General features: G+C 41.8%; 1 protein-coding gene across 1 annotated transcript; it reads left to right on the top strand.

The window, feature by feature from the left end:
• Positions 1-5,208: 5,208 nt before the first annotated feature.
• mtx1a (metaxin 1a) lies at positions 5,209-22,265 on the top strand. Its single transcript, XM_018764825.1, has 8 exons — positions 5,209-5,316; positions 16,949-17,018; positions 17,349-17,428; positions 18,510-18,602; positions 19,254-19,436; positions 20,421-20,497; positions 20,697-20,854; positions 21,111-22,265. The coding sequence occupies exons 1-8, from the start codon at positions 5,236-5,238 to the stop codon at positions 21,344-21,346; spliced, it is 978 nt and encodes a 325-aa protein (XP_018620341.1). The 5' UTR covers positions 5,209-5,235; the 3' UTR covers positions 21,347-22,265.
• Positions 22,266-25,384: the final 3,119 nt, after the last annotated feature.

The following is a 25,384-nucleotide window of genomic DNA, read 5'->3' as shown; positions in this document are numbered from 1 at the left end:
TAGTTATTTACCCATTTTTACAGCTGGAGTGATTTTACCAGACCAATTTAGGGTAAGTACCTTGCTCAAGGGTACAGCAGCTGGAGGTGCATTTCAAACATTCAACCTTTCGGTACAAAGGCAGCATCTCTAACCACTACACGACCAGCTGCCCCATATCTTTCACAAATCCGTAACAGCGCATACAATAGTAAACAAAGTCTAGAAAAATACGCTGTAATTACTCATAAATAAGAAACGATTTAAAATGTAATTAAAAAACACCAGTACTGTATTCACCAATATACACTACATCAGCTCACTAAATCAGTGTGTTAACTTGCCAGGTACTGGAGGGCAAAAACATATTATCAGTTGTGCTCAATGTAATAATATAGAAATGTTGGTAGAGGACAAATTAAGCTTTCTTGAACATTGGAGGGACACATCCCTGCTATGTCTCCCTTGGCCATGCCTGTGTACTGCTATTATTCTGAATATTTAGTCAGTAAGCGATCTGAAGAAGATTCTGTCATGTGCTACGTAGGTATTTAAAACTGGTTTAATTTTTGATCTGCTGGCTACAAGACATTGTGTTATTTTCTTGTTCATTCACTGTTTTCTCCTCTGTGTGTGAAGAGAATTGGGGTCATGATGTCACTGACCTGCATAATAAAAGATTTCCGTTAGAGAAAGATGCTCTGGTTTCTTTTCTTTCAGGCAGCATGATGTCTCCCTTCTGGACAATTTATATTCTCACTTTGCTCCTGGAGTTTTGGGCAATTGGTAAATTAAGGTTCTATCTTTACATTATCTATTAATTTGTGTTATAAGAGTATATACCTTTAATAGTATATATTTTTACTTAGGAAGAACACAAGTAATTGCAGAATGGAAGGGATTTTTTTAATTGGCTTTGATAACTGACTGATATTATAGTACATACCTGGCACACCTCATTCAGTTTTTTAGACTTAATTCAATATTTGTCAGTTTCTGTGAGGCATGTGTTGAAGGGGTGTCCATTTGGCTAGAAACAAATTTTCTGATATTTTGTTTATATCTGCATCTTAAAAATTACCAATGTTCACTATTTACTTTTTGTAAAATTTATATCCACTGTGTGCAAGTGATCCATGTAATGAGTTAATAATGAACAAAATACTTGTCCATGTTAACCTAATTAATTTTTTACTTTTATAATTTAAGAGGTACAAATGAACAATAGCACGAGTCACGTAAATTGTCATTTTAAAGAACTGTTGAGTTCAGCCTGTAACTGATATGATGCAACTGGGATTTACTGCAAAATTTTAAAAAAATACCAGTTTTCAGTTGAATTTCATATTACTTTGCCTGTTTTTGAACTTGCTTAATGTTGTTTTATAATATTAATCAAATAATGTTTTTCTGCGTCTTTAGTAAAACCTGATTTCTGCTGATAAACATAATTAATTGGCTGTATAATCACTTTGATTGCTTCCATGACTGGATAATTTGTAGTTAAATGTATTTTCTACATTTTAATGCTCTTTTTATGTTACAACATTAGAATAAAAATGTAATTATTTGAGAACAGAGGACTGAACTCAAAAAAGGTTTGGAGAACAACCTGAAAAAGACTCTTAAGTCTAATAGTTTTTAAAGGGGAGAACAATGCAAATCTAGAGGATATTCATCTTTCTGTCTGGGAAAAGGACTGATTAGATTATTAACGTATCTCTTATTGATGTTCACCTGTCATTCCTCATTAGGAGCTCTGATTTGGCAACAGCCCCATTCGCTAAGGGTGGCAGCAGGCACCAATGTCACTCTGATCTGCAACATCACTGCTATGACAGTGCAATGCAACAGTGTACTTTGGCTACTTAAACAGCAAACAGATGGCCTCAGTGTTTATAATAACTCTGTCAGCGAGGTCATTAGTGTACCTGGGGACTACGAAATGACAGACAAAGCCTGTCTGCTGCACATCTCTAGAACGACCTTGGCAGACACCGGAATCTTCTACTGTGCCCTAAACAACATTGGCATGATCGAATTGGGAAATGGAACCACCCTAACTGTTTCTGGTGAGCATACTCACTGCAGTGACACTGACAATGTAGCCCTGTTCACGAAACACAGACACTGTTGGGTCTATCTTTGAAGAAAATTCATACAAGCAATTTCATAATTCTCTGAATGATATATACTACTCTGCATTTTTACAAAACCCAAAATGAAACCAACAGTGTCTGCCACATTTAGGATTTTAGGGTGGTGAGTTGTATGAATTATTGAATTACTGTTAAGTGTACCAGTTGAACAACAGCTGTCAGACTCTCAAGCAAAAAAAATGAATTGTGTTTGCATGTACTAAGGGTTCATGTTAAATCTACCCATTTTACTCCTAACTGTCAAAGGGCAGAGCTCAGACTCAAGACATGGTTTCTGCAAAAGCTATACTGAAGTTCCTAAATTAATGTTTTTGAATCAAACATTTCTCTTATCATCTATGATGTTCTCTTCCAGAGCCTGAAATTCCAGAAAACACCATAGAAATTTTTGTGCCTGTACCTCAGGCACTGAACTTTTCCAAACTAGTCACCCTTTTGTGCTTGGTGTCCGGAGTGGACCCCAGCCAAGCCAGCGTGCACTGGAAGGTAGAAGGGAAAGCAGTGGCCCTTGGGCAGCTGGAACTCCGTGTTCACGGCCCTATCCAAGCCAAGGACACCCTCAGCACCTGGCTGTCTGTCCCAGGTCACCTGTGGGCCAAGGGGACTGCTGTCACCTGCATCCTGGAGACCACAACTGGACTGCACAGGAACAGAACTGTCAAAAGAATGGTGGAATCTGGTGAGATGTGTGTGCAACATAGTGTTATGATATACTGTATGTACCTGTGTGTATCAGGATTAGTCTATCCTGAGTTTGTGCACCTACTTGTACAATGAACATCGGTGCATAAGGTGGAAAATAACAAACTAAGTTTACTTAAGAATCACACGTCTGCAACTATGTCTCTCTTTCTCCTAATGTAATGCACAAATTGTACTTTCTGTGAGATGTACGTCGCTTTGGCGAAAAACATCTGCTCAATGAATAAATGTAAATGTATGACGTGTATTATCAACTTTTTTGAATCCGTTGTAAATGATGTATTTTTCATTTATTTCTCTTTTCTCCTGTGGGAAAAGAGAGTTCCAGCTACTGTATGCTTTTTGCTGTGGGATTCCTGTGTATTACTACCTTCATTGTGATTACCTTCGCAATGATAATCTACGGCGTGATGACCTTACCTTCGCTGGACATGTCAGCCTGCAAACGAACAAGGAGTGTGAGTAGTACTGGTCACTATACACAGTCATTTTCATCTTCAGGGAATTTGTATTTTCATTAATAACCAGTTTCAAAGAAAAAGTATTATGGTCATGAAAGTTATGGTATGTGTCAGAACAACACTTTTCTTAGTTATCAGAAATCTTCTGTATGTGAAAGCTTTTTACTTTGGTAGGAAGGAGAGTACCTTATGAACAATGCAAATGTGCAAAAGATTAAAAAATCTAATGAAAAAAGTTCAAGTATGGCCTAAATGATTATTTTTTTTTTTTTACAAATTCTGCTTCTAATTATCAATTAACTTTAAGAACTAACATATTTAAAAACCACTTAGATATTAAAATATATTATCTGTCTCTGTAATCTTCACGGAAAGTACAGATCATTAAAAAACCATAGTCGTTAAAAAGAAAATAATTTCTACAACAGTAAAAGTTTTTTCTCTTCCCTAAGTTGTTGCTGAGGAATATACACCACTCATTAAGAACACGACAACCTATTAAGCTAGAAACGTATGACATGACAAAATTCATGCTCTTTCATCCAGGGACTTGTAAAAATATGTCTGTATACAAATGGACACAGCTGGTGTGATACTTCCTTATCAGGTGAACCATGATTTGTACATTTTTAACAATCTAAACCAAAGTAATTTGTTATCAGACTGATTCTCTGAGCTGACTGAGCTCTTCCAGTTTCACTTGGTAAGTTTAAGCTAAGCATGATCCAATGTGTTTTACTGCATTTTCTGTTTTGCATTTAATGTCCAGAAACTTACATTTCCCAGACATGTCCAGTTGAAAACCTGCTCAGAATGGCATGATGTTTTTAATAAAGATGGTGCGTGTTGGTTTTGGGTTCATTATCAAAATTTGCATATTTCAGAATAGAAAGGTTTTTGTCTTTTCTGTGCTGTCTAGGCAGTAGCTCTGGCAATGACCTGCCAAAGCCAGACACAGTAAAACAATTAAAACAAAATATGGGCATCATTTGGCGGCAGTCTCACTTTTTTGGATGCGAAATACCAACAAGTACGCAAGGCTTATGGTGGTTTTGAGACACTTGTGTTCCCAGTAATAGCCGGCATTATCAGAATGCAAAAGGAAACATTTAGCAGATACCACAGAGGACATGTTGACCTAAAAACTTGAAATCTGTGTTTGCTCTGTAGGACTGCTCAGAGTCACAGTATGCTACAGTGAGGTGTGAAGGTGGACGGAGGGAGGTGAATTCGTTCTTCTGAAGCCGTGCCGAAGATGCTGAGCTATGATGTCTGCTGCTGAGCTCTCAGAATAAAATGAATGAGTAAATAAGCATTGATTCTCATTCTTTGCTATATTAAACATGCCAATTTTACAGATACTGATTGTGAAATAATTGCATTTATGATTGGGGAAATGTCTTTAGATCTATGGTGTGTTTCTGGGAAGAATGAAAATAAAAGTAATACCCAGTCTTGCTGCAATGACATGTCTTGTCACCAAACCCTTTTTTGCCCACTTGTACCCTTCTACCCACAAGCCACAAAATGTAGGTCTCAACCTGAGTGGAAATTTCTGTCAAACAAGTCTCTCATTCCATTTCCTGTGTATGGGTATTTGCTCAAAGAGTAATAAGAATTTATATTGTCTACTAAAGGTCAAATACTGAATGGAACGATCTTTTTTTAATAGTCCTGATTACAATTTAAAATTACAATTGTAAAATTTACATGATCTTACAGAATTGTATTAATCCTGAAGGAAAACACAGACACATTATGTGTATATACATGCAAAGGTAGTAAAAATAATACAACAACTAAAGTGTACTAATTACAGCAAAACAAGACCATCAAAATATTAGCTAGTTGTATTTGTTACTAGGGAAACACGTTATCAACACCGTTTCAAAGCGGAAGCCTTTCCGGGTCAAAGGTTGTGTTGGTAAATCAAGATGGCTGCCCCCTTAGAGTTGTACTGCTGGAAAGGTGGTTGGGGATTGCCTTCTGTGAACATAGAATCTTTAACAGTACTGGTGAGTAAAAAGTAATAACTGAGCAAGATAGCGAGCGCACTTACTCTTGTTGTATAATCATGCGCCGCCGTGTTTCTCACTGGCATGCGAGCAGCATGAGGATTGATTCCAGGCAGGAATGACAATGACTCGGTGACCTCCTCCTCCTGCCTGCAGTGCAGCGCCTACTTTGCTCCCCTTCCGCACACCGAGCCGGCGCTGATTCAGACAGAGCGGCTCGTCGGTGTGACGCTCTCTGCACCTACCGCGCCTTACAAGCTTCATTTTGCAAAAATGATGTCAGCTGCAGTCGCCTGCTGTTGTCATCTCAGCCTTTTGTTTTACGTGACAGTTAAACAGACGAGACGGCAGTTAGGTTTTAGAGACGTCGAAAATGCGATCATGTACAGTATGATTTACTACAGCTGCTGGAGATATGTACCTTTTATGTAGGAAAAAATACTGTTTATTTGTTTAGGCACGTCGTAGTACACGGCACACTGACTGTGTTAGTTTGTATTTTGTTTGTATCACTTTGCTTTGTGATCAGCGTGTTTTTTCCGCACTTGACTTGTCAAATGATTGCCATGCAGGTAAGAACCTGTGGAGGAGCCATAGACGTTCACTCTTTCTACTTAAGCGTGCGTGTGCATGTGTGCGCGCGCGCGCGCGCGCGCGGGGGGGGGTGCGCTGCGCTGTCTGTACGTGACGCGCACGCAGCAGTTCACGTGTGTATGCGTAGCGTGCCGGTCGCCGTGTGACGTAAACCGTGTGCTTAACGCATTATTAAATATTTCTGTGTAGGAAAAAAAAACATTCTCAAGTGATACTCCTAAAAACGAGTGAAATGAATTTCATTGTCATAATCATCACAGTTTTTTTTTTTCTGAGACCGCCTTGTTTAGTCACTTAACTGCATTTTAATTTTAAAATATATATGTTTTACTTTCTCTGTTACTAGATCCACCGTTAGGTCAAAGTAATTAAGAAAACTAAAATGTAAACCTCTTGATGGAATCGAGGACCGTAAAAGTGAGCTTTGAAAATTTTGAACAATAGGTAGGATTTATCCATTCTCTGTAGAGACCACTTATTTTTTAATTTCTCCATAGTAATAAAAGTGAGAGCTGCTGGGACCATCTCTCAGTAAGTGTCTCTCTCGTGTGTTGTGGAACCATGGTATTTTTCACATGGGTGGCATGGTGTCGCAGCGAGCGAAGCTGCTGTCTCGCATGCCTGGGTGGTGCGAGAGGACGTGAGTTCGATCCCCACTCAGTCTGTGTGGAGTTTGCATGTTCTCCCTGCGTCTGTGTGGGTTTCCTCCGGGTGCTCAGGTTTCCTCCCACACTCCAAAGATGTCCTGTTCAAGTTCCCCAAAGTGTGTGAGTGACAGAGAGAGTCAGAGTGTGTTCCACTGGTGCATGGATGAGTATAAGTCAGTGTAAGGAGTGTATCTAGCAGTGTAAGTCACCACGGTGAATAAGGTATGTGGGCTCATGACACTACATAGAATTCATTGGAAGTCGCTTTGGAGAAAAGCGTCTGCTAAATAAATAAATGTAAATGTAAACATTAGATTTTCCTTTCCTTCTTGACCTCTTGTGTTTTGGGAGTCTCCGAGACCACCTCAACTTGCAACCAGCTGCTTCATTCTGACTTAAATTAGTGAAAGTGTCATTCATACACAGAGACGTAAAGCAGTGCTAATTCCTGTTTTCAGTACATTTTGGATGATTTGTTGACAGTGCTACAGTTTTCATTTAGTTTAATTTAGTATGTCTGGAAAATCCTGTGTCCTGCATGAATGTAATCCCATTCCGCTCCATTTGGTGGTTGGAAAAATGCAAAACGTTCACTCTCTTTAAAAGTGGATTGGTCTGCTTTTACCGAGGGTATGAAATGACCGCAGAAAGTGAGACGGTTGATTGGTGCATTTTCACAGGGCAGAACCACAGAGGGCAAATGAGCGTTTGGAATTTCCTCCGGGAGCCTGCGGGCTGCTCATTTGGCCGGGGGAAGGTGTGAGTGTGTACTTGCGCACAGGCATGTGTTTCACAGAGGGAGCATCATTCTTTCCATTCACGAACTGCCACCATGGCTGTGTGGTAACTTGTCTGAACTCCAGCGAGTCCTTCTGCCACAGCTTCTTTAGGAACATTCAACCGTTCAGTTTAATCGCACTGTTTAGAAACAGCTTTGCGGTGTTTTTCATTCCCGTAACTATGAGTGGTTAAGCCTCCTCTTCGCCTCCTACCTGCCTTCATGGAAACCAGACAGTGGATCTAGGGGGTTTTCTTTGAAACTGTGGGGTGGGGGGAGGGGTTTAAGCTTCTGTTTTTCATGTTTTTCAATTTTCTGAACGAATGTACCAAAATGTTTAATGTTGATACTTAGTAATGAATTCATGTTTGTGTAAATTTCTTCGCAATGTAAAGAAATTATTTACTGTAACGTTTGGTAATCTTAATTCCTATGACCTATGGCCTGATCAATGACCCTATTTTCGATCATTTGTCAAGTTCCTAAAAGATGTTACTTATAGAATTCTTTGTTCTTTAGTAAGGTGTAAATACTGAATCTGGAAAAGGGACGGAAATATGTATCACACCTAATGCTTATTTGTACGGCTTGAAAACTATGGCTAATTTTTATTTATTTTTTTTGTGGACTCATTGTGCAGTTAATTGGATGAGGAGTTTAGGAGTGGCAGTGATTTGTTAGTCTGCTCTCAGAAATTTCACTTGGTCAGTATGCTCACAATACACTAAATAGATGTTTCAGACTTATTTGTAATCATTTGGTGAGTGGTACAGTGTGTGAAAAGGCGTGATTGATTTAGATACGGATTTAGATTCCATCTGCAGAAACTCTGTCTACATTCAAGAAGGGTCTGAAAACTCACCTTTTCCGGACCTATTTCCCCCAAGATCTCTCCAGCTCATGTGAGGTGTAAATGTTCATGCACCGTAACTTCATGAGCATCCCCAGATAAACGTTTTCACAACCACTACTCCGGCATTGTATGTGATTGTGTATCTTATTATAAAAATTTAAAAAAAAAATTGGTTGGAGGTTATCAGGATTAATCTATCCTGCGTTTTATGCGACTACTTGAGTGGTGAACATCGATGCATCAAGTGGAAGGTAACAAACTAGGTTTACTTCAGAATCACATGTCTGCAGCTATGTCTCTTTCGCTTAATGTAATTCACAAATTGTATTTTTGCTGAGATGTGTGTCGCTTTGGAGAAAAGCGTCTGCTAAATGAATAAATGTAAATGTAGATACTGCAAATTTGCCACTACATGCATTTACATTTGCATTTATTCATTTAGCAGACGTTTTTCCTGCTGTAGACGTGTGATTCTTAAGTAGTTAGTTTATCTTTCCACGATATGCACTGATGTTCATCACATGAGTAGCTGTGTAAAACTCAGAATATTGATGATTCCTGGTCACTTTCCTACTTTTTTTTGAGATACGCAAACATTTACGTACATTATAGGAGTAGCTGCGTAAAGGCTTATCCGGGCATGATCATTACTTACATGAACTTAAGAGATCATGGGCGAAATGAGTCTGTAAGAGGTGAGTTTTCAGACCCTTTTTAAATGTGGACAGAGTTTCAGCAGTTCTGAGTGAGAGGGGGAGGTCATCCCATTACAACGGACCCAGAACCGAGATCCTCCGTGCTTTACCTTTCGTGTGTGGGTACACCAAGCGGGTCTGGTTGGGGTGTAGCGGTTGATCAAGTCTTGTAAATAGCTGGGAGTAGTTCTATTGATGCATTTGTAGTCTTAAATTTTATCCGCGCAGCTATAGGAAGCCAGTGCAGAGAAATGAGTAGAGGAGATACATGGGAACGCTTTGGCAAGTCAAACACAACTCAGGCAAGGGAAAGAATTAATTGTCACCTTTCACAGGTAAACTTACAGATGCCAGTATGACAATAATGACGAAATACACAATTAAAAAGACATTTAATTTAACAACACATATTGCTGTGAAAAAGCAGCACGATGGTGCCTCTCAGGTTTGTAGCTTGATGCAAAGTATTCGTTCTGATCCACCCGGACATACTTCCACCAGTTGCAAGAGACCGTTTCTGATAGCGAAACCCACCCCGTGTTCTCTTGGTTCACCGTCTGATTTTCCTTGCCAGAGAAATGTGTAGTCAGCCTCCATAAGGGATCCTGACGCAGCTAGCCTTGTCTCCTGTAGTGCGGCAACGTCAACACGAACCCTCTTCAGTTCATTGTTGATTACGGCAGTCTTCCGTGCGTCACTCACATTTTGTAGATTATCAGTCAGGCCAGTTAGCATAGACCGTACATTCCAGCAGGCAAGCCTAAAGACCTCCCTGTTTTTCTTGGTTATCTTTTTGCCTGGTGCTTTAATTACAGTCCACTTGTCGGGTTGAAAGCCTTAAGCCCCATGCACCCAGTGAGGCAGGTGAACTGTGGCGGGACAGCACCTTATTGGCCGGGGGCTGCCCAGCTTGAGACGGGCGGTAGCTGTCCAGTGAGACGCGATGATCTCTCCCACCGTCGGAGACAATCCCTGGCGTTCATTCTCTACGCCAATCGAGTAAGAACTTATAACCGGTATCTATTGTCTCCCGTGTTGTTTCGTTGGAGTGACTTCTCCAAGGCGCAAACCTGGGCAATGATTTCGGGGGTCCTGAGATGCCCAATGATCAGAACCCCCCCCTCGGCCGAGTTGGCATGTTCCAAAGGAGAGCAATGCAATACATTTGATGCCAGTCTGACTGCAGGAGCTGCCGGTAGGGTGTCAAGGACATCCATCCGCCTTCGGGGCTCCACTCCGGATTTTCTGTCTGGGTTTACTCCCATAGCATTACTGAGACCGCCTTCTTGACCATTGGACCTTTCGTGGGTCTCATCCGCTCAGTCCGCCGAAATCCATCTTCACATGCTTGGGTGAAGATCCCCTAACTCACCGAGGGTTTGAGGCCCATCGGCTACCCTCACCTGGTTTAGCCGGCCTGTCGAAGCCGTTGCCCGGGGTGTGGCCGCTGTCGCATGCAAACAGCTTACGGGGAGCCACAGGTGAGAGTCGAGCAACAGGTGGGGACCAAAGGTAGACGAACCGCCCTGAAGAGGGTGCGACATGTTCGTCCACCTGAGGTGCTAACCCTCCCTGATACCTCATACACCCCACCTGTGCCGGCTGTGCTCACCTAGTTAGCACCTATGCACCAACCCTCGGTGCTTCGCCTGAAACAAAAGACCGGTTTTACGATGATCTCCATGCCGTCCTGGAACGCATACCTGCAAATGAGCAAGTATACCTTCTGGGTGATTTTAATGCAAGAGTAGGAGCTAATCGGGATTCTTGGCCCTCATGCTTAGGCTATTTCGGTGTGGGAAAAATGAATGAAAACGGACAGCGCCTGCTGGAACTCTGCACATATCACAACCTGTGCATTACTAACACCTTCTTCAACACAAAACCACAGCACAGGGTTTCCTGGAGACATCCACGCTCGAAGCACTGGCACCAACTGGACTTGGTGATCACTAGGCGTGCAAACTTGAACAATGTCTTCTTTACACGCAGCTTCCAGAGCGCTGACTGCGATACGGATCACTCGCTTGTGTGTTCAAAAGTTAAGCTGATGCCCAAGCAGTTACATCATTCGAAACCCTATGGGAAGCCCCACATCGATGGAAACAAGGCACTGCATGTAGAGACGGCAAAGATATTCCGTGACTGCCTTGAGAAAATGCTACCCACCACATGCGTTACAGAAAGCGTCACCTCGAAGTGGGATCACCTAAGGGACACTATTCGTGACACGGCCTTGGCAGTTTTCGGGAGGAAGTCTAGGAAAGTGAACGATTGGTTTGAGGAGTACTTTGACGTGATGATTCCAGCCGTTGAGAAGAAACGTGCCGCCTTTCTGGAACACAAACGTTCACCCTGCGAGAATACCAAGCGAGCGCTGAGAGCAGCCAGAGCAGAAGTTCAGCGAACAGCTAGGCGGTGTGCGAACGACTACTGGCTCAACTTGTGTAACAAGATTCAGATCCATGCCAGCTTCGCTCATCTCCGGGAGATGTATGATGGCATCAAGCAAGCTATTGGTCCCAGGCAGAATAAGACAGCTCCTCTGAAGTCCAAATCAGGTGATATTATAACCGACAAAACCAAACAGATGGAGCGCTGGCTGGAATATTTCTCCGAACTGTATGACCTCGAGAGCACAGTGTCAGACACCGCTCTTGAAGCCATTGAACAGTTGCCACTCATGAGTGAGCTGGATGACCTGCCCACGGTGGAGGAACTCAAGAACGCCATCAACCACCTAGTTGCTGGTAAAGCTCCAGGACAGGATGGCATACCACCAGAAGTCATCAAGTGTGCTAGAGATACTCTTCTGCAACCTCTCCATGAATTACTGTGTCAGTGCTGGGAAGAAGGTGTGGTTCCACAGGATATGCGAAATGCCACGATTGTAACTCTCTACAAGAACAAGGGAGACCGAAGTGATTGTAACAACTACCGTGGCATCTCACTCCTCAGTGTTACTGGGAAACTCTTTGCTCAAGTTGTCCTCAGAAGGCTTCAAAAAATTGCAGAGCGGATCTACCCAGAATCACAATGCGGCTTCCGTGCCGGACGATCAACCGTTGATATGATCTTCTCCTTGAGGCAGCTGCAGGAAAAGTGTAGAGAGCAAAGGAAACCCTTGTACGTCGCTTTCATTGATCTGACCAAGGCGTTTGATACCGTCAGCAGAAGTGGGCTTTTCCGGGTTCTCAGTAAAATCGGCTGTCCGCCTAAGCTACTTAAGCTGATTCAATCCTTCCATGCTGATATGCAGGGCACAGTCCGTTTTAATGGATCAACGTCTGACGCTTTTAGCATCAAAAGTGGTGTCAAGCAGGGATGCGTGCTCGCTCCAACTCTTTTTGGGATCTTCTTCGCAGTGCTGCTGAAGCAAGCCTTCGGAAATTCCACAGAGGGGGTCTACCTACATACCCGAAGTGATGGGAACCTGTTTAACCTCGCAAGGCTTAAGGCCCGGTCGAAGGTACGAAAGGTTTTCATCCGTGATATGCTGTTTGCTGATGATGCTGCTCTGGTGTCACATACACAGGAAGAGCTTCAGCGGAAAATGGATTGCTTCTCTCGCACAGTTGAGGCCTTTGGTCTCAAAATAAGCTTGGAGAAAACCAATGTTATGGGACAAAGTACCCCTCAACCTCCATCAATCTCCATCGGCAACTACACTCTTGAGGTTGTTCATGCATTCAATTACCTCAGGTCGACCATCACAGATACCATGTCACTGGAGCCTGAGCTCAATAAAAGAATAGGAAAAGCTGCCATGACTCTGTCCAGTCTCAGCAGGAGAGTGTGGATGAATGGCATGCTCTCCAGGCGTACTAAGATCAAAGTTTACTGCGCTTGCGTTCTTGGAGTTCTGCTCTACGGAAGTGAAACATGGACTTTGTATGCCCACCAGGAGAAAAGATTGAACACATTCCACCTGCGTTGTCTCAGACGCATCCTCCAGATCTCGTGGAAGGACAAAGTTACTAACAGTGACGTCCTTAATCTGGCTGGATTGCCAAGCATGCAGACCATCCTCAGGCAACGCAGGCTACGGTGGCTAGGGCACGTTCGTCGGATGGATGATGGAAGGATCCCGAAAGACATCCTGTATGGGGAACTGGCCTCTGGTGTACGACCAACCGGACGGCCTCATTTGCGCTTCAAGGATGTGTGCAAAAAGGATTTGAGAGAGCTTGACATTAATGTGAACGGCTGGGAGGAGCTGGCAACTGATCGTTGCAGCTGGAGGCGGGAACTTCATCAAGGTCTGGGACGTGGCGAACAAAAGCTGCGACTACAGGCTGAGGAGAGGCGAAGACGCAGGAAGGTCAGGCTTCAAGTGGAACATATGAACAGCACCCAGCACATCTGTTGCAACTGCGGCAAGGATTGTCATTCTCGTTTGGGCCTTCACAGTCATGGCCGGCGATGCAAACCACCGTGAAGTTGACAAAACCAAGGCGCAATTCCATGGTCTTTCTAGACTGATGGATGCCAATGAATGGTGCCTCTCAACTCCCAGGCTGTGTAGCTGAATCCATCTTTGTGTGGAGTTCGCCTGTTCTCCTTTTGTTTACATGAGTTTCCTCTAGATACTCTGGTTTCTTCCCACAGTCCGCAGACGTATGTTTGGTGAACTCGTAACTTCTAACAGTCCTAGTATTGCCTTAATGTCTGTATGTGTGAGTGAATCAGTGTGTGTCATTGCCCTGCAATGGACTGGCATCCTGTCCAGGGTGTATCTTTTATCATGCCCTATGCTTCCAGTTTAGACCTGGACCACCACAACCCTGCATTTGACAAGCGGTTGAAGGGAATGGAATAAATTTATTATGTGCATTGTGCAGCTTTACTTACTTGGAGCAAAAGTCTAGAGGTGGCTCCAAACTCACAATTGTAAATTTGTGATACCTGAGGGGATTGTTAATGTTGCTGTCCTCCTCTTCCTATGTCCTTCATGCTTGTTTGGATTTTCGCGGAAATGCAAACATAAACGTGATTTATTGTTCAGTATGTGATTTTGTTTTACTATTGCTAGCCTAAAATTTTACAGGAATTTTCTTGTAAATCTTTAAGTATGATGTCATCCTGTTTTCACTGTTTCCTGACTAGTTGGAAAGTTTGGAAAGTAGGGGTGAAGGAGGAGGGTGGGAAACAGGCTCCAGTGCATTTCACCCCCTGCCAGTCAGCACACTTCCCAGCTGTGAACCACAGTCTTTTTTTTCCCCTCCATTTGAGTGGCATTTTGTAGTGCGCTTTCTTCCTCAGATTGAAGGAAACTGGATTAAGGAGATGTACATATGTAGATATTGGAAGGTTATTGTACGTACGCACATCTCGAATACCTGATACGTGCCTTATACATTGAGAATGTGATTTGCTCTCTTTTAAAAGAATAGTAGTTGTAGTTATTGCTACACGTGGGAAGAATTGGTCTCCTCAACTCCAAAACACGATTTAGTAATGTTTTCCAACATATTGAAATATGTATTTATTTTTTGTGTACCTTGAATAACTTCAACGGAGTCTCCGATGCCCTGAAGCACGTTGCAGTGTGAGCGTGCGATAGATGAAAGGGGGGATTGTACAAGCTTGGGAACACTCTGGAAAGAATTAGACTGCCTCTCATTTTCCATGATGGCTGTTCAGTCCAATTTGCAAGTACAGTCAGGTCTGTCTGCCCGTTGGACCCTGCCAGATATATTTGTTACGTCTAATTTTCTTTTCCACCGGGCGGCTCAGTAAAAGGCGGCGTATGGTTGGATGGTTGACTGAGATTTCCTTCTTGTCCTCGGTAAATCTCATGTTTTCTGGTAGAAGTACCGTGGGTTTCTGGCGGCCCCGTTGGCCCTGCAGGTGCAGCCAGAGACTCATTATCCTGCTTTAGAAACAACGGTGAAGAACCAACTGCCCCCCTTTCTGTGTTCCCAGAGAGTTCTACCCTACATTGCACACGCAACATGTTAAATTTCATCAACGATCGCCAGTCTTCCTATAAATCGTGCCCTGTTCCTCTTCCATTTGTTAGCCTCAGATAATTTTAATCAAATACATACAAATAACATAAGTAATCTTTTCCCCAGCAGTGTTAATTTCACCGAAGTGTCTAATGGGCTCAGAATTATTTTGCGCTTTTCCTCAGTAAAAAAAAAAAAAAGCCTGATTATTTTCAGTGCGTTCAAATGGCCGCAATGTTGTATAACAAAAACATTCTATGCATATATATACGTAGGGTAGGGTCTCTTGCCATTACTTTTAAATATGAATGTGATATTTTTGCTTGCATATCATCATTGCAACATGGCATACGCTATATACGTTTCATCTTGAGACCTTTAAAATCTTTTTTAGTGACTGACACAATCTCATTAAGACAGTTTTATGGGCTTAGAACAAGAATATAGGGGTTTAACTTGATGTCTTCTCAAATCAGTGTATTTATAGCAACTAAATGCAATGACTTCAACTATTTATAGTTTCCTTATTTTATACCTAGTAACTTTATTGCTAAGTATATAGCAGTTTTTTTGCTTCATTGAATGTAATAACTAGTTTTTAATTATAGCAACGAAGCTTCTGTGAAGGCATGGAGTCTAGCAATTTGAATCATTCTCAGCACATTAAATGAATGATTTGTCATGTTTATGTTGGTCATGCATGTAATGGATGGCTTTACCAATAGAACACTTGCTTTTTAAGTGTTTATTTTATTGTACAATAGCTTTTTTTCTGCCGGTACTAATTGCTACATTTGTGTGCTTTTTTTTGGGTGTTTCCATTTCCATAAGCAGTGTTATTAAATATGTATTTTTTTCAAGGAATGTGTCAAGAGACTTTAAAAAAAACCGTTGAGGACAAGCTCAGCGATTGCTTCCTCTTTCTCCTTCCCTGCGGGAGTTCCCTCCTCCTTCCTGGCTCATGCAGGACCCTCAGGCTGCTGTGCGGCCAGACTCCAGAGAGAATAAGGGAGGCAGGATTGGCGAGAGTCTCGTAAGGGTGGGGATGGCGAGGGGGCGCCCAGCTGAAGATGGGGAAGGCTGGCAGTTTACGATCCAGACTGCCTTTTGGAATGTCTGCTGGTGGAAAAATGGCGGCTCCGGCGTGTGTCTGTGTGAATGGGTCGAGCTCGAGCGTCCGTGTGTATCCAGCGATCAGTCTAATGTGTCTCCTTGCGGTCACCTCCCGCTGGTCATCGCTCGCTCACGCAGGCTCCCTCATTCTGTTTCTCATTACTGGTTTTCGCACACTAGCTGCACGCTCCTTACTCAAGTGTGTCCTAATTGAGGTGTTAGCGTTCCTCTGGCATGCCGGTAGAAACATTCCTGGCACTGCAGGCATGGCCCCTGGGCAGCTCTGTCTGTTTCTAATGAGTCAAGCGGAGTGTGTTTTGCCCTGGCCGCAGTGGGATTCTGACCTCGCTGTCTGCACTAACGCTTTCTCTGCTGGGCTTCCTCTGCTCACAGAGCAGCCCTTGCCCAGGGCTCCGAATTGTCCTCTCAGTCTAGGTGGTCAAGTCTGGGTAAAAGTATACCTGTCCACATAAGAAGATTGCATTTTGACAGCTCTGATCTCCATTTGGTGGTAAATTAAGCAATTAAAATAGGCAGATCATCTATGTATTTTAATCGTCTAAATCACCGATTATGAGCTTTGTAGGTGTGGAAGGCAAGACATAAACTCTGAAATGGTTCTTTTTAAAATTAGTGGGAGCACAGCAATGCACAGTGACTCGTTATAGTCCAGTTTTACTTTTACGTGACGGACATGGTGGCGCAGCGGAAAGCATTGCTATCTCGCAGCGCTTGGACCATGCAGGAGAACGCGAGTTTGATCGCCGCCGCTCGGTCTGTGTGGAGTTTGCAGGTTCTCCCCGTTTATTCTCACAGTCCAAAGACATGGTGATGGCTTGAGTGAATTTTCCCACAAGGGTTAATAAAGCATTGTTGTTGTTAATGCTTTTGAGTAGAGTTTCTGTGAGTTGCTATTTTTCATATATAGCATGCCTAAGAGTAAGTCTTCATATCTGTGCGGCCAGATATGTGAAATATGTTAAATACCTTCTTTCTCCTAGGCATATGCCAAGTTTGCTGGTGCTCCCCTAAAAATCCACAAGATTGCCAATCCCTGGAGAAGCCCTACAGGTCAGGATGGTGCTCACAGCTTACTTTGGTCATTTCAAGTCTAGTGAGTTATGTTTGGAGCCAGTGCATGAGGTGTATACAGCAGAGAATGGTTTGGAAACTTGGCTGTGCTAAAGCAATGTTTAAGAAGGGGGGGGAGAATTCTTAATTTTCTTCTTTAAGCCAAGTCACATGGCACAGAGCATGTTGTTTCCATCCTCACTGCTGCTCTGCAAAGTACTGTCTTCGCTCACCTCCTGCCCTCTGCTATCTGGGCACACGGGCACCAAGCAAGTTGTGCTCAGACAGCTGGAACAGATGGCAGATCTCACAGTTAAATATTCTTACTAGGTTCCCTGCCAGCCTTGAAGACACATGGAGAAGGAAGTCTCTCCCAGCCCAACAAGATCATCATCCACCTGAGGAAGCAGGTGACCGGCCCCACCGTGAATCTCCTCTTCTTCACTCTGTCTGATCATTATGTACAAAATAAACTGTAATAAAATGAGCTCCAGGTAAACATTTGTAAGGATTATGTTAAATCGGCACAAGATCAAAATGCAGTAAACTGAGGAATCTTGGGTTCCGTCCAGGTATGGCTGCGTTATAGACAAGCCCATTGAGAAGAGCAAAGTAGTGCTGTCTCTGGGTGGTGTTCTCGGTTCTAAGTTCTCCCTCCTCCTTCAGAGTAAACGTGCACCACAGCTGATGCCCAGATGGAACCCATCAGCAGAGATAGTTACTGCGCCCAGCTTAGCCGGCAGACAGGACGGAGGCTGAGGAGGAGGGGGGGGGGTCCCAAACCACAACGAAGATTGATAATTCCCTTGGAATGGAATCCATTGAAACAGACGAGCGAGCAAAGGGGGAAAGGTCTGATGAAGTCATCTGAAAGGGCGGGGGAAGGGTTGCCAAAAGACAGCATTTCCAATCAGAGTTCCAAATTTCGACACTGGTTTTCCTGAGCTAATAGTCTTTCCTACTGATTATGGCTGTAGACCCCCAGGAGATTCTGATGAGCAGGATTTACATATGTTGGTGGTTATGCTTTGCCCTGAGGCAGGTCCATGGAAGAAACTGGGCTCGCTTTACAACACCGATATTCTGACTTGTTCATGTAGTAACACGCAGCTGATTGTATGGGCCTGTTGCTTGTGTTTTGTCTTTAGTCAGTCACTTTATCTATGGAGGATCCCTGCACCTTGAACTAGTTGCTTGCCTAGTTGTTAAACTACTGTCGTGCTGTGCTGTGAATCTAGGTGGTCCATTTGCTCTGAAAACACTCCGTATGTACATCTGAACTGTTTCAATTACTTTTTGGTCAGAAATAACTTTAACAAAGGAAAAAAAAAAAAAAAAACAACTTTATTCATTTCATTCTTGAACACTAAGGAACCATAACAGCACTTTCATGTAATCTGTGATCTTTTAATGCCTTCCAGCTTTGGAATCGTGGTATCGGCAGTTGTGTCTTTCGACAAGCCCTTACTGACTGACTTTCTTGCCTTTTAGAAATACAACGCAGACTATGATCTATCTGCTAAAGAGGGAGCTGACAGCCTGGCCTTCATCTCACTGCTGGAGGAGAAACTCCTGCCTGCTTTGGTGAGAAGGCGCGTGAGAGCAGGATGATGCAGCGATTGTGCTGTTGGAGATGTGGTGTAGAGGAAAAGACGCCATAAGAAAGATTTAATAGGAAAGAGAGAACGTCATAAACTGTACCCTTTCATTTACCAGACACGATTCAGTTTCCTTACTTTCAAAGTCATTTAAATAAGTGAATCCCTCTATCAAAAAAAGTAAACATTCATTCAGCTGCCGCTTTTCTCCAAAGCGACTTACAATGTTAGTTTACCTACAATCGTTTACCCATTTGTACAGCTGGGTTATTTTACTAGAGCAATTTAGGGTAAGTACCATGCTCAGGGGTACTACAGCTGGAGGTGGGGATCAAACCTGCAACCTTTGGATCCAAAGGCAGTAGGTCTAACCACTGTGCTACCAGCTGTCCCCTGAACAACTCCAAGGCCACCTGTTTGACATTCTTCATTCTGTACTCAGTCGACTATCTGTATGACATTGCTACTGCTAAGGCTACTTCGAATCCTTGTAATGAAAAAAATTTTTTTAGGTAAGTCAAAGTACACAATAATGTCAGTAGTGTGACGATGCTGTACCATAAATGTGGAGTACAGTTTCAATACAATTTGAGAGCTGCCACCTTTCTTCTTACCTCCCTCTGCTCTCTGCTTTCAGATCTACACTCTCTGGGTTGACCCTAAGAATTATGTGGACGTGACTCGGCGGTGGTATGGTGAGAATGTCCCTTTCCCTCTCAACTTCTTCCTGCCCAGTCGTATGCAGGGGCAACAACTGGAGCGACTACGCCTGGTGAGAGGGAACAGCAGGCTGGAGCCGGGAGAAGAGCTAGAGAAGGAGGTGAGATGTAGTTTCACAGTCCAATGCTGTCTTTAGTCGTCCTGTTTTCTCAATAAAATTCAGGTCATATCACTTATTCACTGAGTTATAATTAAACTTACTTTTTAAAAAAAAAAAAAAAAAAAACTTTTCATACGAAAGAGCCAATGCTCCACCAACCCCAGCTGTTGAACAATCAGTGTCCCAGAGAGAGTTAGAAATGTAAGTCATGCAACTTCTTTAAAAGTTGTACTGTGCTGATCAGATGTGGTTACCATGGGAATAACACTTTTTCTCGCTGGTGGAATTCTGACCTTATAGAGTATCTGAAGAGATCTAAAGCCAGTGTCTTTCAACAAAGCAGCTGTGGTCAGGCTACATGCAACAATGCCATATGAACTGACACTATTCTTTGAATTGTGTTGTGTTAAATTTAGATCGTTTTAAAGCTTAGAGCTTATTGATACTGATAGTTCTGCAAAGCATAAAATGTAGTGTCTGAGGGCCAAATGAAACGTATGCAAGTTTCAAGGTTCTCCACATACCTGCATGGTAAGCGAATTATGCAAATTATTACTCAGCTGTCATTATTTTGTGAATATATATAAGCAAACTGCCTCAAGGAAGATATTGTGCTTTTGAACTGGGTGTTTGTTGGTCCCTGTTTATGAGGCATAGAGTTCAAGTAGTATTGCAGATCTTTTCTAATACAAATGTCATGTCAGCTTGCGGAAAAAGGGGCATGATGTAATTGCTGAGGTTCAACAGCAAACGGGAACACATTCTACACACATTTTTCCTTGGCAGGAAAAAAATAAGTCTGCTGGTGAATTTTCTGTGTACACAGTTCAGATGTTTTGTGAGATTCCTGCACCAATGAAAATTTCATAGGCATTAATACTACACCCACACTGCTTTGCACAAGCTGTGTCTAATACTGTTAGTCAAACTGATAATGGGTATGAATTTGTATACTTTTTAAAATAGTTCTTCATGTCTCCCCAGCTTTATCGTGATGCTCTTGAATGTATGAACCTTCTGTCCCAGCGCTTGGCTTCACAGAAGTTTTTCTTTGGGGATTCGTAAGTCATATAAGCAAGTTTTAAGTGTACAACCTGTTCACAGAAGTCTTGAAAAGTAGTGTTCAAATATTTATCCACATTCTAATTGCATCTTGCCCAACTGTCCATGACGTAATTTCAAGTGGGCAGAAATTAATATTTGGTAATACTTAATGCATCTGTTGTGCTATATGACAGCATTCTTTCTTTCAATCTTCAGCCCCTCCTCTCTGGATGCCTATGTATTTGGCCACCTGGCCCTGTTGCTCAAAGTAAAGTTGCCCAATGGCAAGCTGCAGCAGCACCTCAAGTCGATTGACAATCTCAGTCAGTTCTGCTCAGACATCCTGACCCTCTATTTTCCCAACGATGGACGTGGTGAGTGATCCCATCCTTATCAACGTCATTACTAAACTGTGGAGATGAGAGGTAGCTGGGGGTTTTTAATACACTCTTCATTTTGCAAAATGAATGAGCCAGTAGAAAGACCGCCGGTGTCAAGGTACAAAAAAAATGAAGCAGAGTATTTATGATAAAAATTATTATGATTAAAGCAGTGTCATTATTGAGAAACCAAAAGAAAAGTCCTTCTCTTTGTATTTCTGATGCCTTTTTTTTCTGGCGCATTTTGCAGAGACTCCTGGCAGTAAGATCTCCACCCAACCACACAGCAATGATTTTGACAACGAACCCAACAAGAGACGTAACCAAGTGCTGTCAGTTTTGGTGGCCCTGGGTGCCATGCTAAGCTATGCTCTGCTTACAGGCATCCTCTCCATCCAGCAGGTCCACCCTCAGGGGGCACTAGGAAGCTCCAAGGGACATGGTGCAGGTACCCATGATGAAGATGAGGAGGAGGAGGTAGAATGAGGAGAGTGCACATGGTTGAAAGATCAAAAATGGCACTACCCTCTCAGGACCATGTAAATGAGGTTGCTTTTGAAGAGCACCTGGAGATGCCATCTTTTTCACATGTTCAAGGACATGGAGAAGGGTGGTGCTTATGTGTTCTTTTTTATTTGTGAAGTATGGTTAAAAAATCCTCAGTGCTCATCATAGGTGGATCAGGAGATTAACCTGCTTACATTGGCAACTTTTTTGTTGGTGCTTTTTCCATTAAAGCAATTTTTTATTCTTTAAAACGACCAGTATTTGAGTCATGGGTCACCTCATTCTTGAAATTCTAAATCAAGTGGAATAAGCCTTTATGGTTTCAGGTTTTTATCTAAGCCATCTTTAATGTTCTTGTTGGATTTTAATACAGGAAAATTGATTGGATTTCAGGTTATTAAAACCAGATATCCTGGACCATTATTCACATGCTTGTTTTTTTTAGTACTGTTTTTACTCATTGTTCACTATACAGTCTCATGCAAATGGAGGCTTCTATGGGAGCTTTGAAAAATGCTATAACTGGAGCATTTAAACTCAGGAGCCTGAAAAGGTTGTCTTACAATATCATGCCTTACATTTTGTAAGGTATTTTTGAAGATCAGATTATGTAGAACTTGCTGTACATGGCATCTTGAACCTTGCACTTCATTTTACACATGCAGTTCAGGTTCAGAACCTCTCTAGTGGTTTTCAATGTTTATGCCAAATTAAGGTTTTGGTCGTGTCTGCAGATAGTACCTAATGTGACCAAATTACCTGTTAGTAGATGCTAAGATGGAACTGAAGAACCAAAAAATATTGTAAAATTATTTATTGCTCCTTGATGCCCTGCATCTGAATTAGTTTGAATCTTTTCCTATATATGAATTTCATATAAATAAAAATTTCACACAAAACAGCCTTTTGAAGTAAAAGTATTTTCTGTTTGTTTGTGACCTTACAAATGTCACTGCAAAACAGAAAGTAGAAGAACCACAGATTATACAATTTATATTTAAATTCTGATTTTCCTACAGAAAGTTATTGGTTATGGTGTAAATAAGCTGCTAATAATGTTAACCAGTCAAGCTTTGACACTTAGACCTTGACAAGCCCAGCGCTTCTGCAAGGTTTACATCTACTCTTGATGGTAACTAGGCGTAAGATTCTACAGTGCAAAGTATTTCCAGGTTATTACCCCAATACATCTACCACTAAGCCACACTTAACTGAAAATGAAGACACACAATGAAAAAAATCAATAAAATGTAACTGAAGTGTTCACTGGTGTACTAGATGGTTTTAGTGGTGCATTTGACGTATTCTCCACATTACCATCATCACTGATACAAGTGCATTACTAATCACCATGCTGTATAAAATAAACTTCATTCCCTAAATTTTCACTTCAAGTTGACGTTAGGGTTTTACAAAGTTTATTTGACTGGTTGGAATCAAACATAAATGAAATTTTTTTTTTTTTTTTTTTTTAATTTAAAGTTATGTTTTAGACATTAGAGGTTTAAAGAATTCTTTAAAGTTTTTAAGTCACAAAGCACTGTAGAGGAGTAACCTGAAAGCCACTGACTGGTCTTGAATGGTGTTTATGGACTGATATCTATGGTGTGTTTAGACTTTGAATACTACCTTCCTCAGACCTCTTCTACTGGAAACTTGGCTCCAACAGTTAATAGCTGAACTCCTGATTTAAACCTTGATATGAGTTTTTGGGCATGACTTTTCACACATGCATTTATTTTACATTTACATTTATTCATTTAGCAGATGCTTTTTGTTTTAAATAACTCAGGACATTTAATGGGCTTTATTGCTCTCTAGCTCTTCTGTAATTATAAATGTATGTAACAAAGCTGTATATTTTTACAATGATGGCATTTATGTATTTGAATAAGCTTCTGTAGTATAAAACCTGTACATGTTGCAGTTGTTCTTGATGGAGCATATTTTAGCAATGGAGATACATAGGCTGGTGAGCCCAAGTACAGAGATGGCTACCTGCTGAGTCTGTTAAATTGAAAATGGTGGTTTTCTTCAATTCTACTTATGTTTTTGAATGTCTTAAGATTGCTGCGAAGAAAAAATTTAGCTGAAGAATGTAGTAGATATTGACTAGTTTCTCACTTGTTAAATGCGCTATATGTCCATTATAAAAATCTCGATGTGGAAAAGGAATCATTTTGTGATGTAAATGAACAACAAAATCACCTCAGAATAGTGAAAAATTTTTGAAAGCTTCACATCAATGGCATTAAATATACTCTAAATGAATGTAGATTTTTCAGAAGTCATTGTGGGATACACAAAGAGAGCTGTTTAACTTCAATGGAAATGACAAATTGTGGAAAGATCTTGTGTAGAAAAGGGGTTTGGCCTCATCTGCAACTGAATAAATTGTTTATAAAAGCTAGTACAGAGACAAGATTTCAGGATAAGATTTAAGCCTGAACCTACAGTCTGCCTGTAGTTAGGGTTCAAGGGCTTGGTTACTACTGGGTCTTGTACAGTGACTTATACAAATGGAACAGAGGCCTAATCTGTTCTTCTCCTCTTCTTTCCCCTTGGATAATGACATGTTTGACTGTGTATCTGAACCTTGGAGATACCCAGCATTACACCACTCATAAGGAATTCCACATTGGCTCTTGTTTGCTCAAATGTTTGTTTTGTTTAATTGTGGTGTTTTCACTACTCTTACAGGGTCTGAACAGCCCCTGGTTTGGAGCAATATCCTCTAAACTTCAATTAACTGAATTCTCTTAGACTTCAGCACAGCTCTGAAAACCAACTATAAAAGAATTTAAATTCAGGGGAATTCAGTTTCTTCAGGGTTTTCTTCATTTTTCATTACGCTTCTTTCAGAGACTTGGAGGGATATACTGTGGAGAATCTGAGCGTTTGGTTTCTGGAAGAGTGTAATCAATAAGGAATGATTTAGTAAAACTGGAAGTGTTCTTGAGTAATACATACGATTCTGAAGCCAAGATGCGAAGTTGGCTAGATGACTGCAATTCACTCATATTTTCCTCACAGAAAAAACTGAACACGTCAGTCACTGGTGCAGAAACGCAAAGCCCTGGAATACCAAGAGATACATGCCTAGAATACAACTTGGATCTTTCTGAGCTGAAAAATTACAGGGTTAGGCAGTCGTTCACAACCTGGATCTCAAGCTATTAGCATTGTACAAGTAGGAAGAATCTGTGAAAGTCAAATAACTTCATTATGCTCAATAAATTACTGTCATTGTCAGAGTAACAAAAGTCAATCGAATCAACAAAGTACACTGGGTCCTCGTGTTACGAACACTGGAGTTACGAATTTCAGAGACAAACATTTTTAGTTTATTTTTAATTTGATTTTCCTCACTTGTCCATAAAAAAATGTTGTGGAGCAAAAGCATTTTGTGTCCAGCCATTAGTTGGTAGTAAAGCACACCCGAGCAGAGCAGGACCACATTAATTCAACAGACTTCCAGTGTTTACAGCTTTTGTAGTTTCAAGTTAATACTATTCATTTAGCAGATGCTTTTCTCCAGGACAAGTCCTGTGAGAGACGTGTACTGTCCTTGTACCTTCCCTTACTGTGTTTCCAAGGTGGGCTCTGGAACAGCCATGCTGTATATAACCAGCAGTTGAAGAAAATAGAATAAACAAAAGTCTCAGAGCAGTTTTTGATTTTTTTTTATAGCTTCATTTGATGTTTTACAGACCCTAACCCCTACATAAAGCGAGGAATGTCTGTACTGAGCTTTGGATTGGGACACAGTATGTGATTTACGAACACATCGAGTTATGAACAGAATTCCTTCTCCAACTGTGTTCGTAAGTCAGGACCCAGCCGTAAAATGGACGGCATCACAATGCACTGCCTTCTTGTTTTACTTTATATGCAAACGGTGTGTGGTTTTCCACACAAACCCAATTCGTTCAACCGAAAGGTGCCTCCGTTCTCTGTCGGGGTTCGACACGGACTGAGGCGATTGCAGTGGAGAAGCTGCCGTTCTGGAGAGCGGCT

This window comes from Scleropages formosus, chromosome 18 (genome assembly GCF_900964775.1).
Source record: "Scleropages formosus chromosome 18, fSclFor1.1, whole genome shotgun sequence".
Classification (NCBI taxonomy): domain Eukaryota; kingdom Metazoa; phylum Chordata; class Actinopteri; order Osteoglossiformes; family Osteoglossidae; genus Scleropages; species Scleropages formosus.
The sequence above is the reverse complement of the archived record's forward strand: the minus strand, read 5'-3'. Positions and strand labels throughout refer to the sequence as shown.